The 26,034-nt window shown below is 44.2% G+C and overlaps 2 protein-coding genes across 2 annotated transcripts; both read left to right on the top strand.

Annotated features, from left to right (window-relative positions):
• The first annotated feature begins 1,178 nt into the window (after positions 1 to 1,178).
• On the top strand, positions 1,179 to 20,161 carry LOC135504118 (neuronal acetylcholine receptor subunit alpha-5-like). Its single transcript, XM_064922420.1, has 7 exons — positions 1,179 to 1,382; positions 7,910 to 8,061; positions 8,851 to 8,895; positions 12,567 to 12,676; positions 18,454 to 18,631; positions 18,798 to 19,538; positions 19,837 to 20,161. Exons 1-7 carry the CDS (start codon positions 1,304 to 1,306, stop codon positions 19,993 to 19,995), a joined length of 1,464 nt encoding a protein of 487 aa, XP_064778492.1. The 5' UTR covers positions 1,179 to 1,303; the 3' UTR covers positions 19,996 to 20,161.
• Positions 20,162 to 21,926: 1,765 nt separating this feature from the next.
• On the top strand, positions 21,927 to 23,828 carry LOC135504103 (UDP-glucuronosyltransferase 2A1-like). Its single transcript, XM_064922397.1, has one exon. It carries the CDS (start codon positions 21,992 to 21,994, stop codon positions 23,591 to 23,593), a length of 1,602 nt encoding a protein of 533 aa, XP_064778469.1. The 5' UTR covers positions 21,927 to 21,991; the 3' UTR covers positions 23,594 to 23,828.
• The last annotated feature ends 2,206 nt before the right edge of the window (positions 23,829 to 26,034 follow it).

Below are 26,034 nucleotides of genomic sequence, written 5' to 3'. Positions count from 1 at the left end.
ACACACCATGACCCAGGGGCTAGGCAGAAGAGATTGATTTTTTTCCTCCCAGCATTTTCCATTTGCTGTCACTCTCACAAGGCATCGTCATCATAGACCCATGTCACACACCAGATGGTTTCACTCCTACGTGACACTCATCCCTCAACTCAACAGTGCAGACGGCCGTCCCGCTATCTGACGTGAGACAATGCATAATAGACATGATGGAGTTATGTGGCTCACAGACATGCATACACACACAGACACACACACGAACACAAAAACACAAACAAACACACATACACAAAAAATAACATCACAAAATCGAAATCTTCTCATCCCACAGGTACTCCAGCTACTGTAGTATCAGATGAATGGATTCTGTATATTAGACAAGCTCTCAATACACAGATACAGATGCACACTCCTCCACCCCTATTAACCCTGACATTAAACCTAAAGCTACCTTAGTTAGACGTATGGCTGAGGCAGCCTCGCTGCTAGCCACTGTCTGTGGGGAGAGAACGAGAGAGAACGACAGCAGTGTGCTGGATCTATGTAGGTAGAGCTGCTGGGGCAGGGCTTGCAGTGTAGACATTTGGCTGTGGATGGGCTACAGGCTGCAGGGAGTGTGCTGCTGGGGAAGATAACTGGTAGTGATTAGTGATCAGACTCTTCTGGGGGAGAGAGGGGGGCTGGTTTTTCCTGGAGGAGGTTGAGGAGGAGGAAAAGGAGGAGAGAGAGGAGAGAGTGCACTACTGTTCATTTAGAGGCAGCAGAAAGGGACATAAGCATCGCCTGTCTGAGCTGAGGCAGGGCTGCATTGAATGGGGGAATACTAGAGAGCAGCTCTGCCTGTCTGTCTGTCGATACTGCCTGGACTCTCACGTTGCATCCCGGATAGATTGTGTGTTGAGTGGATGATAGGAATAGAGGATGCAGGTCTGATATGCACAGTATGTCTGTTTTTGATCATATGTGTATTGGTTTGTGTGTGTTCACTACATCCAAGCAGGTGAGTGTAATGTGTTCGCATGTACACTGTTGTGCATGTGTGTGTATGTGAAATGTGTAAGATGAAACGTGTGTGTATGCAAATGTAAAAATGTGTTTCTGTGTGAATGCAGTATGTGTCTGTATTCATGTTTGTGTGTACATGTTCGGTATCTGTACGGATGTATACATGTCCCATAACTTCTTATGTTTGTGAACTGTGTCGTGATTTTAATGCTGTGTTTTCCTAGGCTCCAGCTGTGTTGTAGTCATGGCTGCCTGAGGGACTGCTCCCTGGCTGTGTTGATCTGGAGCCCCCTCTGATATCATGCTGAGAGTTGGGCCAGCGGCCACCACTCTACTCCTGCTGCTGTCATACTGCTGCTGCCACCTGTGTCACTCTCTGGGTAAGTTCTCCTCACAGTACCACCATGGAGGACATGGAAGACACTCTCAGAGTGATGGGCCATCAGAGATGTTATCAGACTGAGAGATACCGACTCTGCACAACTAGGATCAACTACTGGGAACAGGATGATAAGGAGATGAGCGGCAGGGCAGATGGAAAGTCTGGGGATGGGAGATAGTGAAGAGGCAACGCCAGCTGAGACTAATACTAAATTAAAAGAGGAACTGATTAACAGATGGGCTGAGTAATGTCAATATGACCACTCAGTATATCCAGACCTAATGTCCCTTTTAAGTAGATTTCTAATCAAGGTGTATGGTCTCAGAGACTTTGCCAACATGTATTATGAAGGTCAGTGGTTTGGTATCCCGCTCTCAGTTAATTCAGTATATATGATACGCAGCACTGTCTGGTTTAGTGCAGTAATTTCCTGTGGTTGGTGACCTTCTGTTCAGCTGGGAGAGGTGATGAGCTGAATAAGGGAAGAAATATCTCTATTAACGACTTGGGGAAAGAACCTCAGAGTTCAAATAACTCTGTCCAGTCAATATCAGAAATATAAGCTGGCCAGCCCAGATAGCTCCACACGGCTGCCTCCTCCATGCCAGCCAGCCTGTGCAGAAACAAGATTGATTCTCGCACTGACTGTGAGACGCTGATTGTAATTTGTTTTGGATAAGAGCGTGAGCGTCCGCTGAATAACTAAAATGGAAAAATGTGATGGAGCACGTCTTCTGGAATTCTGTCCTTCGTTAGCGGGCTGGGTTTAATAACATGGGCTGTGTGGACAGCAGGAGAGGGTTAGGAGATGTGTACGGTCACAGATTTTAATCTGCCATCTCTTAGGGCGTTTTTGTAAACCCCACATCTTCGAGGTTACTCATAAAATATGAACATATTTCATCAGTACAGTACACAGCCAGGGATCCTCTGGAGAGATAGACTGGCCTAATGCCTCACTGGCCACACACTCAGGTTACGCTAATTGTAGATACAACCAGTGATTGAACATAATGAAGATATGACTGAGCATTTATAACACAATCTATACACTGGATTGGAGATATTGTAAAGGGTTGGGAAGTGGTCTTTAGATTGTGTTTATCATTCAATCATGATAAGTCATGCTGAATTGTTGCTCCATTACAAAAATCAAAGGAAGCACCTATAGTGTAGTCCATGTATGCAATACCCTTGCTCTGTGAGGATTTTCCAGTTGTGCAGACTCTTCCCCTCTGCTTTGGAATAGATGTTTTTGCTCAGTTTAAATGAATAGTGTCCCGTGGTTCTCAGCGTACTTGCTGGTGTTAGTCTAATGAAGGACGTCAGAGCTAGCTGCAGTAGAGATTTGGCACAAGTTGTCTTTACTCACTTAAATTATTTTTATTTCATATATACCTTATTTAAAAAGTATTACTTAAAGGTATCTCATTCCTAAGTTACTACTTGTAATGACATACAATAGATGATGGTTGTACTATAGGTGTTATATGACACATTGTTGGATCATATTTATAGTGGTTTTCACAAAGGGTAGTGTTCAGAATCTCCCAGAGAAGCCAGGCATGAAGCAGGATTTTCTGCAGGAAGCTGTGCTGAGAGCGACAGTGACAAAGTCTAAGGATGATGAATCTGCTCATCCCAGTGATATTGACTGAGGTCTAAGAATGCTGCTATTGATCCTGAGCCTGAGGATGACACAGGGGTGTAATTAACTGTCGTCAGCCCCGTCATGGGCCTGTCATCCTCAGGTAAATTTGCGGCCAAATTGAACGCACATAAAATAAGCTCATAAACATGTGGGGAATGATTTAAGAGCATTGTGTCCGTTAAGAATTGAATCAATACTTCTTCATTTTCTCCTTGCGCTGGAGAGTTGTTTCCAGCAGTAGTAATACATCAACTCTACATCCTTCGTTTGAACTAAAGTGCTGAATATAATAAATTAATCCTGAGAATTGCTTGTGCTTAATTCTGCATTTACAGAGGCTAACTCTAGATTTTCCTCCCAGTCTGCAGTTGTATGTGGACAAGAGTGACGGCTGACATCATTAATATGAAAGGTGCACCTCCGTTCTCTCTCTGTCTAAAACCCAGCGAGCCCTTAGGGGGCACAAAGACCTCACTGTGTCCTTCACACGTAAAAAGTCTCCTCTATCTATAGATCCATCCTCCAGACCTTCTCTACATCATCAACCCCCCTAGGGCCTACACCACCAGGCTATCATGGATACCAGCACGTCACCAAGGCCAGCTGATGCACTAATACAATGAGATATCCATCAACCACAGTCACACGATCAGACCCATCTGTAATGAAGTTATGGAGAGTAAAACTCATTGGAGCTTCCTTCCTCATGATCCTGTAACGGTTTTCTGTAGGCGAAGGAGAGTCGGACCAAAATGCAGCGTGTAGATTGCGATCCATGTTTAATCAAAAAACGTAAACACGAATCAATACAAAATACTACAAAAAACAAGAACGTAATGAACGTAACAAAAACCGAAACAGCCTATACTTATGTAAACTAACACAGCGACAGGAACAAGGACACTAAGGACAATCACCCACGAAACACACAAAGAATATGGCTACCTAAATATGGTTCCCAATCAGAGACAACGATAATCACCTGACTCTGATTGAGAACCGCCTCAGGCAGCCATAGACTATGCTATAAACCCCACACAACCCCAAGATGAAACACACCACAAATAAACCCATGTCACACCCTGGCCTGACCCAATAAATGAAGATAAACATAATAAATATAGACCAGGGCGTGACAGAACCCCCCCCCCCCTAAGGTGCGGACTCCCGGACGCACATCAAAACAATAGGGAGGGTCCGGGTGGGCATCTGTCCATGGTGGCGGCTCCGGCTCCGGCGCGGGACGTGGAACCCACTCTATAAATGTCTTTGTCCCCCCTCCTCACGTCCTAGGATAGTCCACCTTCTCCGCCGACCATGGCCTAGTAGTCCTCACCCAGAATCCCACTGAACTGAGGGGCAGCTCGGAACTGAGGGGCAGCTCGGGACTGAGGGGCAGCTCGGGACAGAGGGGCAGCTCGGGACAGAGGGGCAGCTCGGGACAGAGACAGCTCGGGACTGAGGGGAAGCTCGGGACTGAGAGGAAGCCCGGCACTGAGAGGAAGCCCAGCACTGAGAGGAAGCCCAGCACTGAGAGGAAGCCCAGCACTGAGAGGAAGCCCAGCACTGAGAGGAAGCTCAGCCAGGTATTTGGATCCGGCAGATCCTGGCTGGTTGACAGTTCTGGCAGATCCTGGCTGACTGGCAGATCTGGAAGAGTCTGGTTGACTGGCAGATCTGGAAGAATCTGGTTGACTGGCAGATCTGGAAGAATCTGGTTGACTGGCAGATCTGGAAGAGTCTGGCTGACTGGCAGATCCGGAAGAGTCTGGCTGACTGGCAGATCCGGAAGAGTCTGGCTGACTGGCAGATCCGGAAGAGTCTGGCTGACTGGCAGATCCGGAAGAGTCTGGCTTACTGGCAGATCTGGAAGAGTCTGGCTGACTGGCAGATCTGGAAGAGTCTGGCTGACTGGCAGATCTGGTAGAGTCTGGCTGACTGGCGGATCTGGAAGAGTCTGGCTGACTGGCAGATCTGGAAGAGTCTGGCTGACTGACGGATCTGGCTGCTCCATGTAGACTGACAGCTCTGGCGGCTTCTTGCAGACTGACAGCTCTGGCTGCTCCATGCAGACTGGCAGCTCCATGCAGACTGACAGCTCCTTGCAGACTGACAGCTCCTTGCAGACTGACAGCTCCATGCAGACTGGCAGCTCTGGCTGCTCCATGTAGACTGACAGCTCTGGCTGCTCCATGTAGACTGACAGCTCTGGCTGCTCCATGTAGACTGACAGCTCTGGCTGCTCCATGTAGACTGACAGCTCTGGCTGCTCCATGTAGACTGACAGCTCTGGCTGCTCCATGTAGACTGACAGCTCTGGCTGCTCCATGCAGACTGACAGCTCTGGCTGCTCCATGTAGACTGACAGCTCTGGCTGCTCCATGCAGACTGACAGCTCAGGCTGCGCTAAACAGGCGGGAGCCTCCAGCAGCGCTGTAGAGGAGGAAGGCTCTGGCTGAGCTAAACAGGCGGGAGACTCCAGCAGCGCAGGAGAGGAGGAAGGCTCTGGCTGCGCTAAACAGGCGGGAGACTCCAGTAGCGCAGGAGAGGAGAAAGGCTCCGACAGCGCTGAACAGGCGGGAGGCTCCGGCAGCGCAGGAGAGGAGGAAGGCTCTGGCTGCGCTAAACAGACGGGAGACTCCGGCAGTGCAGGAGAGGAGAAAGGCTCCGGTAGCGCTGGAGAGGCGAGGCGCACTGTAGGCCTGATGCGTGGTGCTGACACTGGTGGTACTGGGCCGAGGACACGCACAGGAAGCCTGGTGCGGGGAGCTGCCACCGGAGGGCTGGTGTGTGGAGGTGTCACAGCATGGGCTAGACCTTGAAAGCGTACTGGAGATCTTGAGAGCAGTGTTGGCACAGGACGTGCAAGGCTAGGGATGTGCACAGGAGGCCTGGTGCGTGAGGCTGGCACCAACTTCACCAGCCGACTAACACGCACCTCAGGACGAGTATGGAGCGCTGACCCAGGTGCCATCAAATCCCTGACACGTTCCGTCGGGCGAATTCCATGCAAAAAGCACCAACACAGCAACTCCCTCATTTCTCTCTCCTCCAATTTCCCCATTAACTCCTTCACAGTCTCTGCTTCGCTCACCTCCAACACCGGTTCTGGTCTCCTCCTTGGCTCCTCACGATAAACAGGGAGAGTGGGCTCAGGTCTGACTCCTGACTCTGCCACACTCTCCCTGAGTCCCCCCCCCCCAAGAAAGTTTTGGGGCTGACTCTCGGGCTTCCATCCGCATCGCCGCGCTGCCTCCTCATACCAGCGCCTCTCAGCTCTCACCGCCTCCAGTTCTTCTTTGGGGCGGCGATATTCTCCAGGCTGATCCCAAGGTCCTTCTCCGAATAATTCCTCCTCCCATGTCCATTCCTCTCTTTGCTGCACCTGCCTGTTGACACGCTGCTTGGTCCGTTTGTGGTGGGTGATTCTGTAACGGTTTTCTGTAGGCGAAGGAGAGTCGGACCAAAATGCAGCGTGTAGATTGAGATCCATGTTTAATCAAAAAACGTAAACACGAATCAATACAAAATACTACAAAAAACAAGAACGTAATGAACGTAACGAAAACCGAAACAGCCTATACTTATGTAAACTAACACAGCGACAGGAACAAGGACACTAAGGACAATCACCCACAAAACACACAAAGAATATGGCTACCTAAATATGGTTCCCAATCAGAGACAACGATAATCACCTGACTCTGATTGAGAACCGCCTCAGGCAGACATAGACTATGCTATACACCCCACACAACCCCAAGACGAAACACACCACAAATAAAACCATGTCACACCCTGGCCTGACCCAATAAATGAAGATAAACATAATAAATATAGACCAGGGCGTGACAGATCCAGATAGAAAACACACTGAGACAAATTAAATTTGAAGAGCGGGGGATAACTGACTGAGGATTTACAGAGAGAGAGACACCACATAAAACAGAGTTGATAGGAAGAAACACATTTGTTTTGGATGATGGAAGGAGGCTGACTAGACTGGCAGCCCACACTATTGAACCCTTCCCACTTGACACTGGTGGTGGCATCACACACATGGAACAATGGAGTCATATTTAATCTCTCCATGTCTATGCAGCCCGCTAACAGTGAGTCATCAATTACGGAGGAAATAGGTGCACAAATGCTACCCTGGCTGCTATCTTTTGTTTATACTGTGCCAAACCTTCATCAGCTTTTAAAGGTTTGGACAGCCTTTTGTTGCCCGAACCCCAGCCAAGTGACTCTTACCTTTAATCACTGTTAGATTGTTTATAGGCCTACTTCCATGGCGAAGAGCTGGAAATGAAGCACCACTGTGTTGGTAGCAGAGGAGTCTCGTCCATGGAAGAAGAGGATTCATTTGAGGGAAAATACAATAAAATATATTATTCAAAAATCCTCCTTGTAAATAAAATTACACCTCTGTAAATATTCACCAACATATTTGATCAAATGTACTAGTTTGCAGAGAATTCTAACAGGAAGGACACATTTGACCTTTGTCTCCTTCCATGAGGAGTGGAAAACACCAAATCATGAATAAAAGGTATTGACTATGTTGCCATGACAAAGTGACAGTTAGATTTCTTCCTCTCTAGAAAGTGAATGTCTGGTTCTGATCTGGGGATAACAGAGACCAGAGATGTGATCGCCGTGATGCTGAGAGTGCTGGGGTGATTTCCTGCATGTTAAACTGGAGATTGATGGGGTTATTGACAACGTGTCAGGGACTATGAATCATTGTCAATGTGCTTTAGCTGGGCTGAACATGGGCCATGAGCTGTTGCCAGGATAATGCCCCCTGTTAACACATCGCTGACATGATGCAGCTTAAGGAAGGCTAATGTGGTGTTTCCCTGCCTATATAGGAATCCCTAAACTGTCCTCCTATGCCAAGACAGAGGACAAACTGTTCAAGAACCTCTTCAGAAACTACCAGAAATGGGTGAGGCCTGTGGAATACCTCAACGGCACAGTACGGGTCAGATTTGGACTGGCCATCTCCCAGCTAGTGGACGTGGTGAGAAAAATATGATTATTATGGGATATTGTGGTTTGTGTCTTCCTGATGATTATTTTGATGTTTGTCAATGCAAGCTGGACTTTCAAGGCAAAGACTCAGTGGTGGAAAAAGTACCCAATTGTCATATTTGAGTAAAAGTAAAGATACCTTAATAGAAAAGGACTCAAGTAAAAGTGAAAGTAACCCAGTAAAATATTGCTTGAGTAAAAGTCTAAAAGTATTTGGTTTAAAATATACCTAAGTATCAAAAGTGAAAGTATAAACTATTTCAAATTCCTTATATTAAGCAAACCAGACGGCACCATTTTCTTGATATTTATTTATGGGTAGCCAGGGGCACACTCCAACACTCAGACACCCTTTACAAATGAACAATGTGTGTTTAGTGAGGCCGCCAGATCAGAGGCAGGGGATGACCAGCGATGTTCTCTAAGTGTGTGAATTGGACCATTTGCCTGTCCTGCTAAGCATTCAAAATGTAATGATTAATATTGGGTGTCAGGCAGTATGGAGTAAAAAGTACATTTATTTTCTTTTGGAATGTAGTGAAGTAAAAGTTAAAGTAATCAAAAATAGAAACAGTAAAGTACAGATACCCAAAAGACTACTTGAGTAGTTGGTATTTTTTACTTAAGTACATTACATCACTGGAAAGAATATATCACTATAAATATATTTAGGCTAATTTACATTGTTGATTTTTTTTACCACATTTACACACATACGGACAGTATAACAACACAAAGATACAGAAAAAACCTTTACAGTCTGGTCTCTCCATTACAGGACGAGAAGAACCAGTTGATGACAACCAATGTGTGGATGAAACAGGCAAGATCTTAAACATATTTTGGAGGGGAATAGTATATTTAAGTGATCATTCCCGAGAAGCCAGTGTTAGGAGGATATATTGGCATGGGTGTTGTTCGGCAAACCGTGCCAATATGTCCTCCTGTCACTGGCATCGAGGGCATTATCACTTTTATACAACGGGTTACCAACATATTTCAATAATGATTTGCATATTTTCATTAAAAAGTTATTTTGAGGAATGTATTATTTCATCGTTCCACAAGATATAGTCCCGACACAAATCTAGGTGTTGCTACAAGCCAGCTGGTCGTTCGTTCTATCGGTTCGGTTCCCAGAGACGTGACCCAGTTGTTAAGTATTTTTGTTCTGTATTTATGGAAGAGACCCAGTCGTTCGTTCTAAATGTTCTATTGCTATACTGGCTGGCAACGTTCTTGCTTGCTAGTTAGCCAACTATGGCTAACTTATAGTCACATCAAACAGTGCAGACAGAATAACAAAAAAGTAACTGAATATGCATTTGTTTAAGCTGTTTTCTAGCGACATTTATTTGGATACATCCATAACAATGACAATGACGCGCAATTTCACCTGGCATAGAAAATGTGCTCTCTCGTCAGGAGACTGTTGTTCAGAGGAGCTAGCCCACAACACAGCCAACACAATCACTTCCAACTGAAGCTGGACAGACTGCAAACTAGATGCACTTCATCTCATTTGACCTGTTTTCTATTGACATTTCTTTGTATATATCCATAAAAATGTTGACTGGCTGAGAAAAGCTGCCTGCCTATCTGTCTTGTCCCGACTCCCAACCCCTACACATTCATTACTATGGGACAGCTGGAGATCAAGTTTCTAAATAAACAATGTTACAAATGTCAGAGAGACAGACAGCAAGGTTTATACAAATCTCCACTATTGAAAACCAATTGCTTGTCTAAAAGAAATGGGAGATAATGTCTAGATGCTTTTTACATTCAAGGTCAAGTTTATAAGTTTCCTGGTTGGGCTGATCAGACAGTGGATTGTGCATTGAGATTGAACAGTGCAAATAGGCATTTCAACATCAAAGCTTTAGATGGTGGTAACTTGTGGAATAGACAACAGCTAGAATACGGTTTTAACCAATCAGCGTCCAGGATTAGACCCACCCATTGTTTAATTCATAACACTCTACAGCGTGGTTCCCAACCAGGGGTATTAGGACCCCCGGGGGTACTTGGCCTATCCAGAGGGGGTAATTAAAAAGACTCATAAGTCTATAGGGTTACATGCACGTAAGCGGAATCTTCAGGCGTACTGAAGGCAGAGCAAAATTCAATTGGGAGGAAAGTAAACAAAAAAGGTTGGGGACCACTGCTCTACAGCAGCGTCAGCTTTACAAACAAAGGCGTTATGGAATTTAGAGTAACAATCAATCTCCCTACTGCATGTCCCCTTGTTCTGGTGGCATTTCACGATGAGCTCACATCTTCATTTCTCACGAGCAACCCAGTTTGCAACTCCCGCCCCCCGGCAGCCTGCCTTGCCACCCAGCCCTCTTGGCAGCTTAATTCATATCCTCTGACTGCATCTGCTCTCTGCAGCCAGGGAATCATCACTCCAGACCAGGGTCTGCAGGTCAGCCTCTCACCAGTATGCCACAATGACAAACAACTCCATGCAAATCAGAGAACAGAGGGCAATAGCTAACGTGATGGCCACATCTATTCATCAGCGGTGAATGAGGAGATAAGATTGAAAATATGTCTCTGTCCACATCAGTGCTTCTCTCCCACTATCTACTTTATTTGGCCATACATTTTGATATCCACCATGTGACAATGCAAACACTCTGAGATATTACATCTGCTTATCACAGATATGCAGTTGCATTGTTACACATACACCGAGTGTACAAAATATTAAGAACAGAACTGTTGAGTGTGAAAAACCCAGCTGCGTTACAGTTGACACAAACCGATGCGCCTGGCACCTACTATCATACCCCGTTCAAAGGCACTTAAATATTCTGTCTTGCCCATTTACCCTCTGAATGGCACACATGCACAATCCATGTCTCAATTGTCTCAAGGCTTAAAAATCCTTCTTCATCCTGTCTCCTCCCCTTCATCTACACTGATTGAAGTGGATTTAACAAGAGACATCAACAAGGGATCACAGCTTTCACCTGGTCAGTCCCATGTCATGGAATGAGCAGGTGCTCATCATGTTTGTACACTCAGTGTATACTGTAGTGGAATCAATTTTCTCTCAGGGGGAGAAAAGTAATTTATGGTGATTTCCAGTAGCAGTCTGGTCAAAAGAATCCGCTTGTAAAAAGAGATGGCCATTCATGAATGATGTTAAGGTTGTATCATCTGTGATCTACATCTGTTTATATGAGTTACTATGCAGTTACTAAGTAGTAATGTATTACGGCAAATGACTTTTCAAAGATGGCTACGGCGAAATACAAGACTTCACAGCAAAAGTCAGAGTGCAAGAAGGAACCAAGCCAATCTTTCACAAACCACGTCCAGTTTCCTATGCAGGAGTAAGGCACATCCTGTCACCACCTTACCATCCGGCATCAAACGGAGCAGCGGAGAGAGCTGTGCAAAACTTTAAGAAGGCCTGGACTAGACTCAAGCTTCAGTCTGTGCCCATCCACCATAGGCTTCCTCGGTTCCTGTTTACTTACCGTAACACACCACACACAGTAACGGAATGTACACCAGCTGAACTGTTTCTGAAACACCAACCACATACCCGCCTGACATTGTTGAAACCAGACTTGTCAAGCACTGTGGCAAAGCACCAGCTACAGCAGAAGAAAGCTCATGTCAGACACTAAATATGTCTGAGAATTCAAAGAGGGGGAGAGGGTGATGGTACATGATTTCAGACACCCCAAGCGCCTGTGGAACTCGGGTGTGATCTTGCAACGCAGAGGACCTTTGACTTAAGTCCAAATTGGTCATCGCCATGGCAACGTTCATGTGGATCATCTGCTATGGTCCAATGCCCCAGCAGAGACCCCCAGGACTATTCTCCTGACGGTGGACATACGAGAGAGACAGAGCCTGACCTTCCACCCGAACCTGGCCCACCACCGGAAGCCTAGGAGGAGCGGAGATATCCTATTTGACAGCGAAGGGCACCTCAAAAGCTTGACCTGTGAGTTGAACTGTTTCAGGATGTAACAGACAGTAAAACAAACAAACTCTTTAATATGTCCTAGATTAAAGGAAAGATAAAAGGACATTACCTGGGTTAGTTATTAGGACACAAATTCCATCTTCCGGGCAGAATAATCCCCTGGATTTGTGCTGGGCTTTGAAAAGTCTGCTTCAACCCAGTAGTTGAAAAATGTTTAAGAATGCATTGTTCAGATATTGCATTAGTAGTTCCCTAACATATTTACCTTGTTCTCTGGGAGTTAAACACTATGGAGGAGGAGTGTAGAATCTGTGATCTACAGCTGTTCATATTAGTTACTATGCTGTTACTAAGCAGTAATGTATTATGGCAATGTTATGTTACTACACCTAATAGGAAATGCACATGCGCACTATAGTGCCGGGGGCGGTAGAGCACGAGAGGTTTTGACTAAACGAAACTAACTGTGTCTCCTGCCTGGTTATTTCTCCACAACACAAATATTACAAAGGTGACCCATCCATCTCTCTCTCGCTCCTGTTTAGGAATGGTTGGACATGAAGCTACGCTGGAACACTGATGACTACCTGGGCATCACTACCATCAGAGTCCCATCGGACTCCATCTGGATCCCAGACATTGTGCTCTATGACAAGTAAGTACCATGCCTATGACTTCCACACAAGGGTTGCAAAGGGAGGATATATTACCTGTGGTTGACTTGGGGAATAGCTGTCTGGTGTTGTGCCAAACCTCCCCCCTTCTAATTTCCTTAATTTTGTGGCTAGAGTCAAATACTTTCTGTGGCACACATCAGAGTCAAATAGTTTCTATAGAACAACTTCTATAGGACAAACTTCACGTCAGGATAGGCAACTGAAAATAATAATTCATGTATGTGTGTTATAGTAAACATAGAGGGAGTAAAATGTTGGCAAGAAATAAACATTTCAGAACAACTCAATTATTATCCTTACACTTTCAAAAATACTAGTCGAATAAGACATGAGAGATGACAAATACAGCGACATGGGCAGCCCTGGGGCGGCATGGGGCGCCCCCTGGTGCGGGCGGGGGCGGGTGCTGAAGGCGGGGTTCAAACCGCGACATACACTTGAAACAAATAGCCAAATCAAAAAACTGCAGACAAAAATGCTTTCTGCTTCTAAGATCAGTGAAATGTAGGAAGAGCAGAAATCTCAACTAGCAAGCAAGTCGCATTTTTATGATTCTAATCAATTTCATACAATTATAAGGTTTCTGAGTGGAATTATTTTATCATTGTTTGAACAATCTTTCTCCTATTTTTAATACTAAGACAGTTTTTTATATAGAAATAATACCTATCTTGGGTTTTAGATTCTTAGTCAGATTTTTTATATGCGTTACAAAGGACAACGTGTAATCAATCCAGACACCCAGGTACTTATATTGAAAAAACAAGCTCAAATTGGGCTCCATTTATAGCGCAAATATGCAGGTTCTTTATTATTTTGGTTAGGTCAGGGTGTGACGAGAGTGGTTTGTTTAGTTTTTGTATTGTCTAGGGGCTTTTGTATGTCTAAGGGTTTTGTATGCCTAGGGGTTTATATGTCTATGGTTGCCGAGATTGGTTCTCAATCAGAGGCAGCTGTTTATCGTTGTCTCTGATAGGGGACCATATTTAGGTAGCCATATTCATTGTGTGTTTTGTGGGTTGTTATTCTATGTTTAGTTGCCTGTCTGCACTAGCCATATTAGCTTCACGGTTCGTTTTGTTGTTTTTGTATAGTTTGTTTAGTGTTCTAAACAACTCGTCGTGCTTACCAGTGTTACTGGTCAGGCACCGTGTTATGCGGTGGAATGCATGGTGTCTCCAGTGGGCAATTCTAGCCCGGGGCTCTCTATTCCAGCTCCTCACATTGGCCGATGAATGGGCATCCAGCCAGGAAGGAGGGTGCCGGCTCAGCATTCCTGGTTTCAGTATACCTTCTTGGACCAGGATATCCTGCGCCGGCTCTGCGTACTGTGTCTCCGGTGACTCTGCACAGCCCAGTGGGTCCTGTGCCAGTGCCAGCTGGTTGTGTCAGCTCTACACTCCAGACCACCAGTACGCCTCCACAGTTCAGTACGTCCTGTTCCTCCTCCCCGCACTAACCCTGAGGTGCGTGTCACCAGTCTAGTATCACTAGTGCCGGCACCACGCACCAGGACTCCAGTGCGCCTCCAGGGTCCAGTACACCCTGTTCCTGCTCCTCGCACTCGCCCTGAGGTGCGTGTCCCTATCCCGGTATCACCATTGCCGGCATCACGCACACTAGGCCTACAGTGCGCCTCGGCAGTCCAGAGCTTCCGGCAACAGTACCCAGTCCAGAGTGTCCGGCGACAGTTCACAGACCGGAACCTCCAACAACGGGCCACAGTCCAGAACCTCCAACGACGGGCCACAGACCAGAACCTCCAACGACAGTCCACAGTCCAGAACCTCCAACGACGGGCCACAGTCCAGAACCTCCAGCGACGGTCCCCAGCCCGGGGTCTCCAGCGACGGTCCCCAGCCCGGGGTCTCCAGCGACGGTCCCCAGCCCGGCGTCTCCAGCGACGGTCCCCAGCCCGGGGTCTCCAGCGACGGTCCCCAGCCCGGTGTCTCCAGCGACGGTCCCCAGCCTGGGGTCTCCAGCGACGGTCCCCAGCCCGGTGTCTCCAGCGACGGTCCCCAGCCCGGGGTCTCCAGCGACGGTCCCTAGCCAGGGGTCTCCAGCGACGGTCCCCAGCCCGGTGTCTCCAGCGACGGTCCCCAGCCCGGGGTCTCCAGCGATGGTCCCTAGCCAGGGGTCTCCAGTGAGGGTCCCCAGCCCGGGGTCTCCAGCGACGGTCCCCAGCCCGGTGTCTCCAGCGACGGTCCCCAGCCCGGGGTCTCCAGCGATGGTCCCTAGCCAGGGGTCTCCAGCGACGGTTCCCAGTCCGGGGTCTCCAGCGACGGTCCCCAGTCCAGAACCTCCGGCGATGATCCACGCAGAGAGGGTCCGCAGTCCAGAGCCTCCGGCGATGATTCACGGGTCAGTGCTACAAGAGCGGACTCAGTGTAAAGAAGGGGGGTGGTGTCCAGAACCAGAGCCGCCACTGAGGTTAGATGCCCACCCAGACCCTCCCATATAGGTTTAGGTTTGCGGCCGGGAGTCCGCACCTTTGGGGGAGGGTACTGTCACCTTAGTTATCTTTGTTTTCTTTATTATTTTGTTTAGGTCAGAGTGTGACGAGGGTGGTTTGTTTAGTTTTTGTATTGTCTAGGTTTTTTTGTATGTCTAGGGGTTTATATGTCTATGGTTGCCTAGATTGGTTCTCAATCAGAGGCAACTGTTTTATCGTTGTCTCTGATTGGGGACCATATTTAGGTAGCCATATTCCTTGTGTGTTTTTTGGGTTGTTATTCTATGTTTAGTTGCCTGTCTGCACTACCCATATTAGCTTCACGGTTCGTTTTGTTGTTTTTGTATAGTTTGTTCAGTGTTCGTTCTTTCATTAAATAAGTATGTACGCTTACCACGCTGCGCCTTGGTCTCCTCATTATGACAACCGTGACAGTGAGCTTGGTTTACCTTGTATTTAACACTAAGTGATTTCTAAATTGAATCAAAGTCATGCTGAAGTTCACAAATGGCCTGCTGCACTGAGGTGGCACAGGAATACAGAACTGTGTCATCTGCATATAGAGATGAATGTTACAACTATTAACAGTGTTTCCTATGCCATTATTATACAAAGTGAACAATAATGGACCCAAAATCGAACCCTGAGGAACATCTTTATGAATCTCAAGAAACCACATCTATGAAGATGGCCTGAGTTATGTTGCTAAGATCATTCTGAAACCATAAACAGGCTGTATATCCCAGGACTACCCTTGATCATTTCTTCAGTAAAACAGAATGATCAACAGTGTCCAACGCCTTTGACAGATCAATAAACAAGGCAGCACAGTTCTTTTTGGCATCCAAGGCATTGACAAGATCATTAATAACTAGCGTGGTTGCTGTGGTAGTACTATGCCCAGGCATAAACCCTGATTGGTTTATATTAAGAATACAATTATCAGATGAAAAGGAACAAAGTTATGCGTTAACCAAGGATTCAAGAATCTTTGCTAAACAAGGTAGTCTTGAAATGGGGCGATGGTTGTCAAGATCATTTGTATCCCCACCGTAATGGAGTGGCAGCACATATGTGGATTTCCATGCTTCTTGAATACTTCCTGATAACAATGTTAAATTACCAATGTGGGCTACTGAGTCAGCAATACGTCTGCACACATAAGCAGACCAGGCTCCAAATGATCAGCCCCTGTAGATTTTTTTTTGTCTAATGTTAACAAAGCATCCAGGACTTCTTTATCAGTGAATTTCCAAAAAGGAAACTCCTGACCAGCATTTCCAGTATCATTCAATAGATTTTCACCATCTAAATACGAACTACTCTTTTCAAGAGCTGGCTTTGAAATACTTTCAAATATAAAGCCTGCAGAGATAAAATGGTGATTAAATGCATTAATGATGATCAATTTTGTCAGTAAAAGTGCCTGAATCTTAATGAATTTGATGGGAGAGAAGAGGAGACACAACCCTTCAGCGATTTAACAGCTTTCCAGAATAGTGTACATATAGGGTAGTGTACACACAGAATAGTGTACATATAGGGTAGTGTACACACAGAATAGTGTACATATAAACAAAATAATCAGATTTTGCTTTTTTAACTAGTTTTACACACAGATTTCTCAATTGCCTAAAAGACTGCCAGTCTGGACCCGAGTCTGTGAATCTAGCATTGGCCCAGGCAGCATCTCTGTTGTATATTTATTCAGATAGCTCTGGACTGAACCAAGGGTAAGACTGATTTTGAATTCTCAGTTTTTTAAAAGGGAGCATGTTTATCATGTTTATTGAAAACATTTGTGAAGTGGTTCAGAGCCAACTCTGGGTCAGGTATAGATGCAATGCAATCAAAGTCCCAAAATAAAGGTCACAAAAAAAGCCTGTTCTTTGAATTTTTTTAAATTCCTCTTGTTGATAAAACAAGGTTTGGATCGTGGCATCTGTATATCCCTGACACATACAATGGGCCAATGTTCACTAATATCTAAAGCAAATCCCCACTCCCAGCATATTTCTCTGGAGTATTTGTAAATATGAGGTCAATCAAAGTCGATTTCGTAGAGTCATTTAAGTTTGGACGAGTGGGCTTTGTAATCAGCTGGGTCAAATTTAAATTAGTAAAAAAAAAATGTAAACAGTCAGCATCCTGCGTTCCCCATGTAAGATTAAAGGTCATGGAGAAGTCTGAGTTCAAATCAAATCAAAATAAAATTTTATTTGTCACATACACATGGTTAGCAGATGTTAATGTGAGTGTAGCGAAATGCTTGTGCTTCTAGTTCCGACCATGCATTAATATCTAACAAGTAATCTAACAATTTCACAACAACTACTTTATACACACAAGTGTAAAGGAATGAATAAGACTATGTACATAAATATATGGATGAGTGATGGCCGAACGGCATAGGCAAGATGCAGTAGATGGTATAGAGTACAGTATATACATAAGAGGTGAGTAATGTAGGGTATGTAAACAAAGTGGCATGTTTAAACCATTAACAGCGAATAATCAGAAGTCTATAGCATAATCTCTAATGGACCGACTTGAAAAATACAGCTCCTGCTCTACTTCCATTCCAAGTCAAGCACTGTATAATACTGGAAACTTTCTAAGGATTTTCAGGGATTTTATGTAATCTATTACAAGATTCGTGGCTCTTTTGGGTACTTCAGATTATCACAGGTGTCTGTAACAATCTCTGGCCCTGTGTGGCTGATCAATTAATAGCCTCCCGAGTGGTGCAGTGGTCTAAGGTACTACATCGCAGTGCTAGCTGTGCCACTAGAGATTCTGGGTTCGCGACCGGGAGACCCATGGGGCGGTGCACAATTGGCACAACGTCGTCTGGGTTAGAGGAGGGTTTGGCCGGCAGGGATGATTCTGCCCCATCGCGCACTAGAGACTCCTGTGGCGGGTCGGGCGCAGTGCATGCTAACACGGTCACCAGGTGTACGTTGTTTCCTCCGACACATTGGTGTGGCTGGCTTTCGGGTTAAGTAGGCAGTGTAGCTTGGTTGGGTTGTGTTAATTATACATATGTATTCCTTTAAAAAATATATATATATACATTTTTCAAGTATAAATTACGAAAATGACGATAGGTTGCCATAGATTTTCTGTGATTTACCAAAATGACTGAAGATTCCAGTAACTTTGGGAAATTACCATTAGCTTTGCAGCCCTACACAGCATAGACTATATTTTAAACAGCACAAAATTCAATGAATCCAACACATCAAGAAAAGCCCGATTCAACCCCGTAGAAGATGAACAGATGTTAACCCTTTCCTCTCACAGTGCCGATGGACGTTTTGAGGGCTCTGTCACCAAGGCTGTTGTCAAGTATGATGGCACCATCACCTGGACACAGCCCGCTAACTACAAGTCAGCCTGCATCATCGATGTCACCTTCTTCCCCTTTGATCTGCAGAACTGCTCCATGAAGTTTGGCTCCTGGACCTATGATGGCTCACAGGTTGTAGCCTACACAGCATTGTGAAACATTCTACAGTATATTAATGACTATACAGTCATTAATTGATGTCAGAAATGTGTTAATCTATTGTTTATACTTTGGGGAGTTGAAGGGAAGATACATCTGTTGATGTTTCATCTTTTCTAACCTTGTATTCATTCAACAGGTTGACATCCTCCTGGAGGACTTTCATGTGGATAAGAGGGACTACTTTGACAGTGGCGAATGGGATATAGTGAAAGCAACAGGCAGCCGTGGTCTGAGGATGGACGGATCCTGCCACTTCCCCTTCATCACCTACTCCTTCATCATCCGCAGACTGCCGCTCTTCTACACCCTCTTCCTTATTATCCCTTGTATCGGCCTTTCTTTCCTCACCATCCTGGTCTTCTACCTGCCTTCCAACGGCGGGGAGAAGATCTCCCTGTGCACCTCTGTGCTGGTGTCCCTCACAGTCTTCCTTCTCGTGATCGAGGAGATAATTCCGTCCTCCTCCAAGGTCATCCCTCTGATTGGGGAGTACCTGGTGTTCACCATGATCTTTGTCACGCTCTCCATTGTCATCACCGTCTTTACCATCAACATCCACCACCGCTCCACGTCCATGCACCAAGGCATGGCGCCCTGGGTGCGTCGTATCTTCCTGCACAGGCTGCCTAAGCTGCTGTGTATGCGCAGCCACGTGGACCGCTATGCTACCCCCGGTGGGGCCAGAGCAGGACTTGCAGGGAGAGAGGGGGCAGGACTGGCAGGGAGAGAGGGGGCAGGACTGGCAGGGAGAGAGGGGACAGTAGGGGGCATTATGAAGTCCACGCCTCATCTCTCCCCCACGAATAACCTGCAGGCTGCTTTGGACTCTATCCGTTACATCACCATGCATGTGGTCAAGGAGAACGAGGTCAGAGAGGTATGATCCCATAGAGTTACAGAGAATCAGTCTGCCCCTGCAGTATCAATGACACGGTTGGCATGAGAGAATATTGTGTTTGTTATGATACAAAATCAATCATACAGTACTGAATTTAGGTTTTTGAAGTCTTACTGTAATTCTCTGTCTATATTAATCTTCTCCATATTGTGTATTTGTCTCCATCCTCTGATTGTCACATGCAACTGCACCTCTGACTGCAAAGCCCTCCCAGCCTGTGTCAACGAGGTCATGTGTTGGAGTCTGAAGGGCATGTTTGGTCTCTCTCTCTCTCCAGGTGGTGCAGGATTGGAAGTTTGTGGCTCAGGTTCTGGATCGTGTGTTCCTGTGGACCTTCCTCCTGGTCTCAGTACTGGGCTCTGCTCTGCTCTTCATCCCTGTCATCTACAAATGGGCAAAGATCATCGTCCCCAACCATGCAGGCGGCAGTGGATAAGACTAAACTGAGACTAAGTGCACTGAGCACAACAAATTCAGAGACACTACAGTCAGTGCAGAGATGGAGACACTTACTCACATGTGGGTGTGGGAGAGCAATGGATTCTAGTTCCATCATAATTTTTGATATGAATGAGGGATTATTGTCTCTATGTTGCTGTATCTGTTTCTAGATTAAATTAACATACAATTGTTTTATATGAAATAATCCCTCTATATTCTGGAAGGAGGATACCTCCCTATAGAAATATCTCACAAGGTATAACAATGAATACAATTATCCAGGTTAAGTAAGGACCGACGCTGGAGAAGAGAAGCAGGTACAGGGAGTCGAACATTTAATATGGAACAAACATCAAACGGAGACAGTGTCAGAACTGGGTATGCAAAGACAAACAAACATTAATCCTGAAGCAGGGAACAGAGCTTGGTAACAAACAGATATAGGGCAGGTAATAACACAGGTGATTGAGTCCAGGTGAGTCCAATAATTGCTGAAGCTCTGATGAGGGAAGGCAGGTGTGTGTAATGATGGTGGCAGGAGTGTGTAATGCTGGGAAGCATTTTCTTGCCTCTGAAAAACAGGCTTCTCACGGTTAACGAGACAGGATTATGGAAGGCTGGCCACATGAGACTAGCTAATAATTAACAGTGGTGAATAAATAACTTTTAATCCCCCCCTTTATAAATAAGTGTACAGTAAATACGTATATGTATATGACCCCTTTACCTTTTATATTTAATATATTTATATTTAATTATATTTTATATTTAAGTCGACATTCCTCTTTTATACACATTACCCTTTTATATTACATTTTTAAATATATTACCTTTTTATATACACTACCCTTTTACAGTATATTACCCTTACATTACTCTTTTATAATTTATTAAAATAATGGCCAAACCGTAGTAATTAACTGGGCCCTAGGTTGGTAAAATACAAAATAAATTGCCAGTTTTTTGACAGTGGCTACATTCTCAGAAAAACAATATTACATAACAAGATCAAGCAAGAATTTAATTATAATCCTCTTTGAATAAGCTTCACTGAAGAATTCAGCTGTGAATGCTCTTGTATGATCAAAAGCTACAACTGTTTGGCTTGTGGGACACAGTTAATTTAGGAGACAAATCATTGTTACAGTGAATTAATTGTCCTACTTTCCAGCTTCTAAGACCATCTCTTTGTATTAGAAAGGTGTCTTGAGATTATCTTTTAAGTCTGTGAGTCTGTTAGACACTGGGAGACTTAGTTGGGGACTTAAAACTTCTTCAGGATTGGTGGGTCCCCTGCGGGACGGTTGAGCTAACGTAGGCTCATGCGATTAGCATGAGGTTGTAAGGAACAAGAACATTTCCCAGGACATAGACATATCTGATATTGGCAGAAAGCTTACATTTTTGTTACTCTAACTGCATTGTCCAATTGACAGTAGCTATTACAGTGAAATAATACCATGCTATTGTTTGAGGAGAGTGCACAGTTTTGAACATAAAACGTTATTAATAAACAAATTAGGTACATTTGGGCAGTCTTGATACAAGACTTTGAACAGAAATGCAAAGGTTCATTGGATCAATCTGAAACGTTGCACATAACTGCTGCCATCTAGTGGCCAACATATAATTTGCACCTCGGCTGGACTTACATTATGGCCTTTCTCTTGCATTTCAAAGATGATACAAAAAAAAGACAAAAACGGTTGTTGTTTTTTTCTTTGTATTATCTTTTACCAGATGTGTTATAAAGTGTCATATTCTCCTACATTCCTTTCACATTTCCACAAACTTCAAAGTGTTTCCTTTCAAATGGTACCAAAAAATGCATACAGGCAGTTAGATTTGGGTATGTCATTTTAGGTGAAAATAGAAAAAAAGGGTCCAATCCTTTTTAAGTCGGTCAGAGTCCACCTGATACAACAACAAGAGTTGTTGTTTTGCATTCTGTTCAACCTGCCGTCTGATTTCTCCTATCATTCAGATGAAAGATGGCAAGCTACAATGGAAGCATAAGCTCATACTTTCTCATATCTTTACTGGTTGCTTCTTGGAGAATCTACGATGGTGGGAAAATTCTGGTATTTCCCTTAGAAGGTAGTCACTGGGTGAACATGGACATTCTGATCAAGGCTCTTCACTCTCAGGGACACACCATCACCGTAGTACGGACAACTCAAAGTTGGTATATTAAAGAAGAGTCTCTACATTACAGTTCTATTACAATACCTGTCATTGATGGTGTGGAATTTGAGGAATTTGTAAAGCCAATCGTAAAGAAAGTAATTGATATAGAGAGAGGAACAAGCTCTGTATTAAACTTTATACATTTGCAAATCGAGATGTTCTCTGCAATGTCTAAGGTTCATGGACTGGAATGTGACATGGCAACTGCTGTATTGGAAGACAAGGATTTAATGAAGACCCTGGAGGAGAACCAGTATGACCTGGTGCTTACTGACCCAGCATGGGGGACCGGTATTTTGGTGGCTCATTATCTTCAGCTACCTCTAGTCTACAATGTACGGTGGATAACCAGTGGAGAGGGACATTTAGCCATTGCGCCATCCCCCATGTCTTATATTCCAATGACTGGATCAGGGCTCTCACACAAAATGACCTTCACAGAGAGAGTAAAGAATATGATTTTCTATTTGCTTTGGGAAGTTCAGTACAGACTTGTAATCCAGCCACATTACCAGGCTGTTTGTGATGTGTTTTTCCAACCAGGTGTGGACTTCTATGAGTTATTACAGGGGGCTGATCTATGGCTCATGAGAGTTGACTTTGTGTTTGAGTTCCCTCGTCCCACCATGCCTAATGTTATCTATATGGCAGGGTTCCAATGTAAACCTGCAAAGCCTCTTCCCCAAGAACTAGAGGAGTTTGTTCAGAGTTCTGGGAATTATGGAGTCATTATCATGTCTTTGGGGACTTTTGTGTCTGAGTTTCCACATGATATAGCTGATGTGATAGCTGCTGCTTTTGCCCAACTACCTCAGAAGGTAATCTGGAGACACAAAGGAGACAGGCCAGCTACTCTGGGCAACAATACCTTACTAGTTGACTGGATGCCGCAAAATGATCTGTTAGGACATCCAATGACGAGGCTGTTTGTAGCTCATGGAGGAACAAATGGGGTTCAAGAGGCTATTTACCATGGAATTCCTGTTGTGGGTCTACCTCTGTTTTTTGATCAATATGACAACCTCCTTCGTCTGAAAAAAAGAGGAGGAGCGAAGCTTTTATCCATGGCAACAGTAGACAAGAACTATAACTTCCTGGAGGCCTTGCAGGAAGTTCTGGATGAGCCATCCTACAGGACGAACATGCAGAGACTCTCCAGGCTACACAGGGACGTGCCAATGGAGCCCCTGGACACTGCCCTCTTCTGGATTGAGTTTGTCATGAGACACAAAGGTGCTGCTCACCTGCGTACAGAGTCCTACAGAATGCCTTGGTACTCCTACCACTCTGTAGATGTTGTCCTGATATTGTTGGCTGTTGTAGTAGTGCTTATTCTTCTTCTTGTTGCAATAGTCAGATATTTAAGCGTTAGAAGTTGCTTGAAAAGAAAGATTAAAAGTGAATGAACAGATCCAATTCTCCACATTCTGGTACACAAAAATAATAGGATAAGTATGAATCAAAGCTGTAATATGTAGCTTTTAGGGTGAACCAACAAAATTCACATAGATATGTGTGTTATAGATCTGTCATTCTCATTGAAAGCAAGTCTAAGATACCGTAGATATATTCTATGGCGCTATTTCTATGATTCCCGTGTTTAAGTTTAGTTTTTGCGTATTTTGCTTTAGGTTTTGTACACCAGCTAGGTTTTGTACACCAGCTTCAAACAGCTGAAAATGCAATATTATTCGTTAAGGAAATATATATTTCACAATCTTTAGATGGTACAATGATTATTTACACTAAACGTGTTTGTTTTGTCACATAAACTGAAATTAGGCGTACTATTACAATTTTATCATCCAGGAAATGACAGAGCGATTTCTGCATAGTGCATCTTTGAATCATGAAAATGTATAATGTTGAATTGATGCCAACATAATAGAATGTTAATGTGTAATTTAGTGTGGAATATATTTATTTGTCAAGTATTTCCAGTTGTTTGTGCATTTTGTGATTCAATGCCACACTGCAAACATTTACTGTAAGTGTTAAATTCACAGTGTTAATGTTTTTTTTTTACTCTGTGTAGTGTAGAAAAATATAAATAAAACCCTGCCCATCATTATCAGATTTCACATCATGCTCTATTGCAGGTTGATGTTTAGAATTATTTGTTTCAATATCTGTGTTTTTGCATGTACATTGATTGAATTATTGATTTCTTGCTACAGAAAGATACATACTTTGCCAACCAGCATAATGTGATTTGCAGGCCTGATGTGGCTTGAAAGCCAACAATTTCAGACCGCTGTGTTAGGGAGAAACTAGGCCATCAAAGAAAGGCCATAACATATATGTAATGTATTGTCATAAAGGGTTTAATCTTAATTAAATGATAACACTTAGGCACTCACTTCGTAAAGGCGACAGGCCTGGAAGTGAATGAACGAATGCAACAACCTCTGTCACTAACAAACACAATCATAGGTGGTAACTCGATCATTCCCTCAAAAGGCACACTGGTAAATATACAAATAAGGCTTTACACCCTACAGTGTTTAAATATAATAAACAGTGAGAGTAAAAACTTTCAAAACTTATTTTAACACCAGTTAAGTTGTACTCATATATACATTATGATATAGTACAATGTACAATCTCCGAGTTCAATGTACACTGGTGATTTCGCATTTGTACAGCTAAATAATAACAATGTATGCCATTAAGCAGATTATTTTATCCAGTCACTTACAGTCATGCGTGCATACATTTTTCATATATATTGGTGGCCCCAGCTCTCACAAAAACATATTGTATATGGCAAACATGTACAAATTGGTGAAAGTCCACAGACACAAAAACATTGTGTTCACTCAGATTAGCTCATTGAACTCTCCCTCTCATCAAGGGATTCTATGTTAATGATCGCATCTGTCAAATAATTGATATGGGTAGGTCTGTTTATGTGTTTAAACAGAAACAATGTAAATGTACAAGACATTAGGAGCACCTTCCTAATATTGAGTTGCCATTTTGCCCTCAGAATAGCCTCAATTTGCCAGGGGATGGACTCTACAAGGTGTCAAAGGCATTCCACAGGGATGCTCGTCCATGTTGACTCCAGTGCTTCCCACAGTTGTGTCAAGTTGGCTGGATGTCCTTTGGATGGGGGACCATTCCTGAAACAAACTGTTGAGCATGAAAATCCCAGCTGCAATATGTCACTTTTTGGGCGACCCGACAAAATTCACAATTCAGATATGTAAAGTTATAGATGACACTCAAACCAGGGCACTCGAATCCTACTACCATACCCCATTCAAAGGCACTTAAATCTTTTGTCTTGCCCATTCACCGTATGAATGGCACACATACACAATCCATGTCTCAATTCTCTCAAGGCTTCAATGTCCTTATTTGACCTGTCTCTTCCCCTTCATCTACACTGATTGAAGTGGATTTAACAAATTACATCAAAAAGGGATCCTAGCTTTCACCTCGATTCACCTAGTCAGTCGATGTCAAGGAAAAAACAGCTGTTTCTAATGTTTTGTACGCTTCAGTGGGCTCCTGAGCGGTGCAGCGGTCTAAGGCACTGCATCTCAGTGCAAGAGGTGTCTACAAATCCAGGCTGTATCACATCCGGCTGTGAATGGGAGTCCCATAGGGCGGTGCAAAATTGTCCCAGCGTTTCCAGGGTAGGCCGTCATTATAAATAAGAATTTGTTCTTAACTGACTTGCCTAGTTTAAAAAATAAATAAAAAATAAAAGTGTATATTCTTTAATGATATTCTATACCTGGAGGAGAGCCTGTTAGACCTGGTGCTTACTGACCCAGCATGGGGGACTGGTATTTTGGTGGCTCATTATCTTCAGCTACCTCTAGTCTAAAATGTATGA

The sequence above is a fragment of the Oncorhynchus masou genome, chromosome 2 (genome assembly GCF_036934945.1).
Source record: "Oncorhynchus masou masou isolate Uvic2021 chromosome 2, UVic_Omas_1.1, whole genome shotgun sequence".
Classification (NCBI taxonomy): domain Eukaryota; kingdom Metazoa; phylum Chordata; class Actinopteri; order Salmoniformes; family Salmonidae; genus Oncorhynchus; species Oncorhynchus masou.
This window is presented reverse-complemented; position numbering and strand designations above follow the sequence as displayed.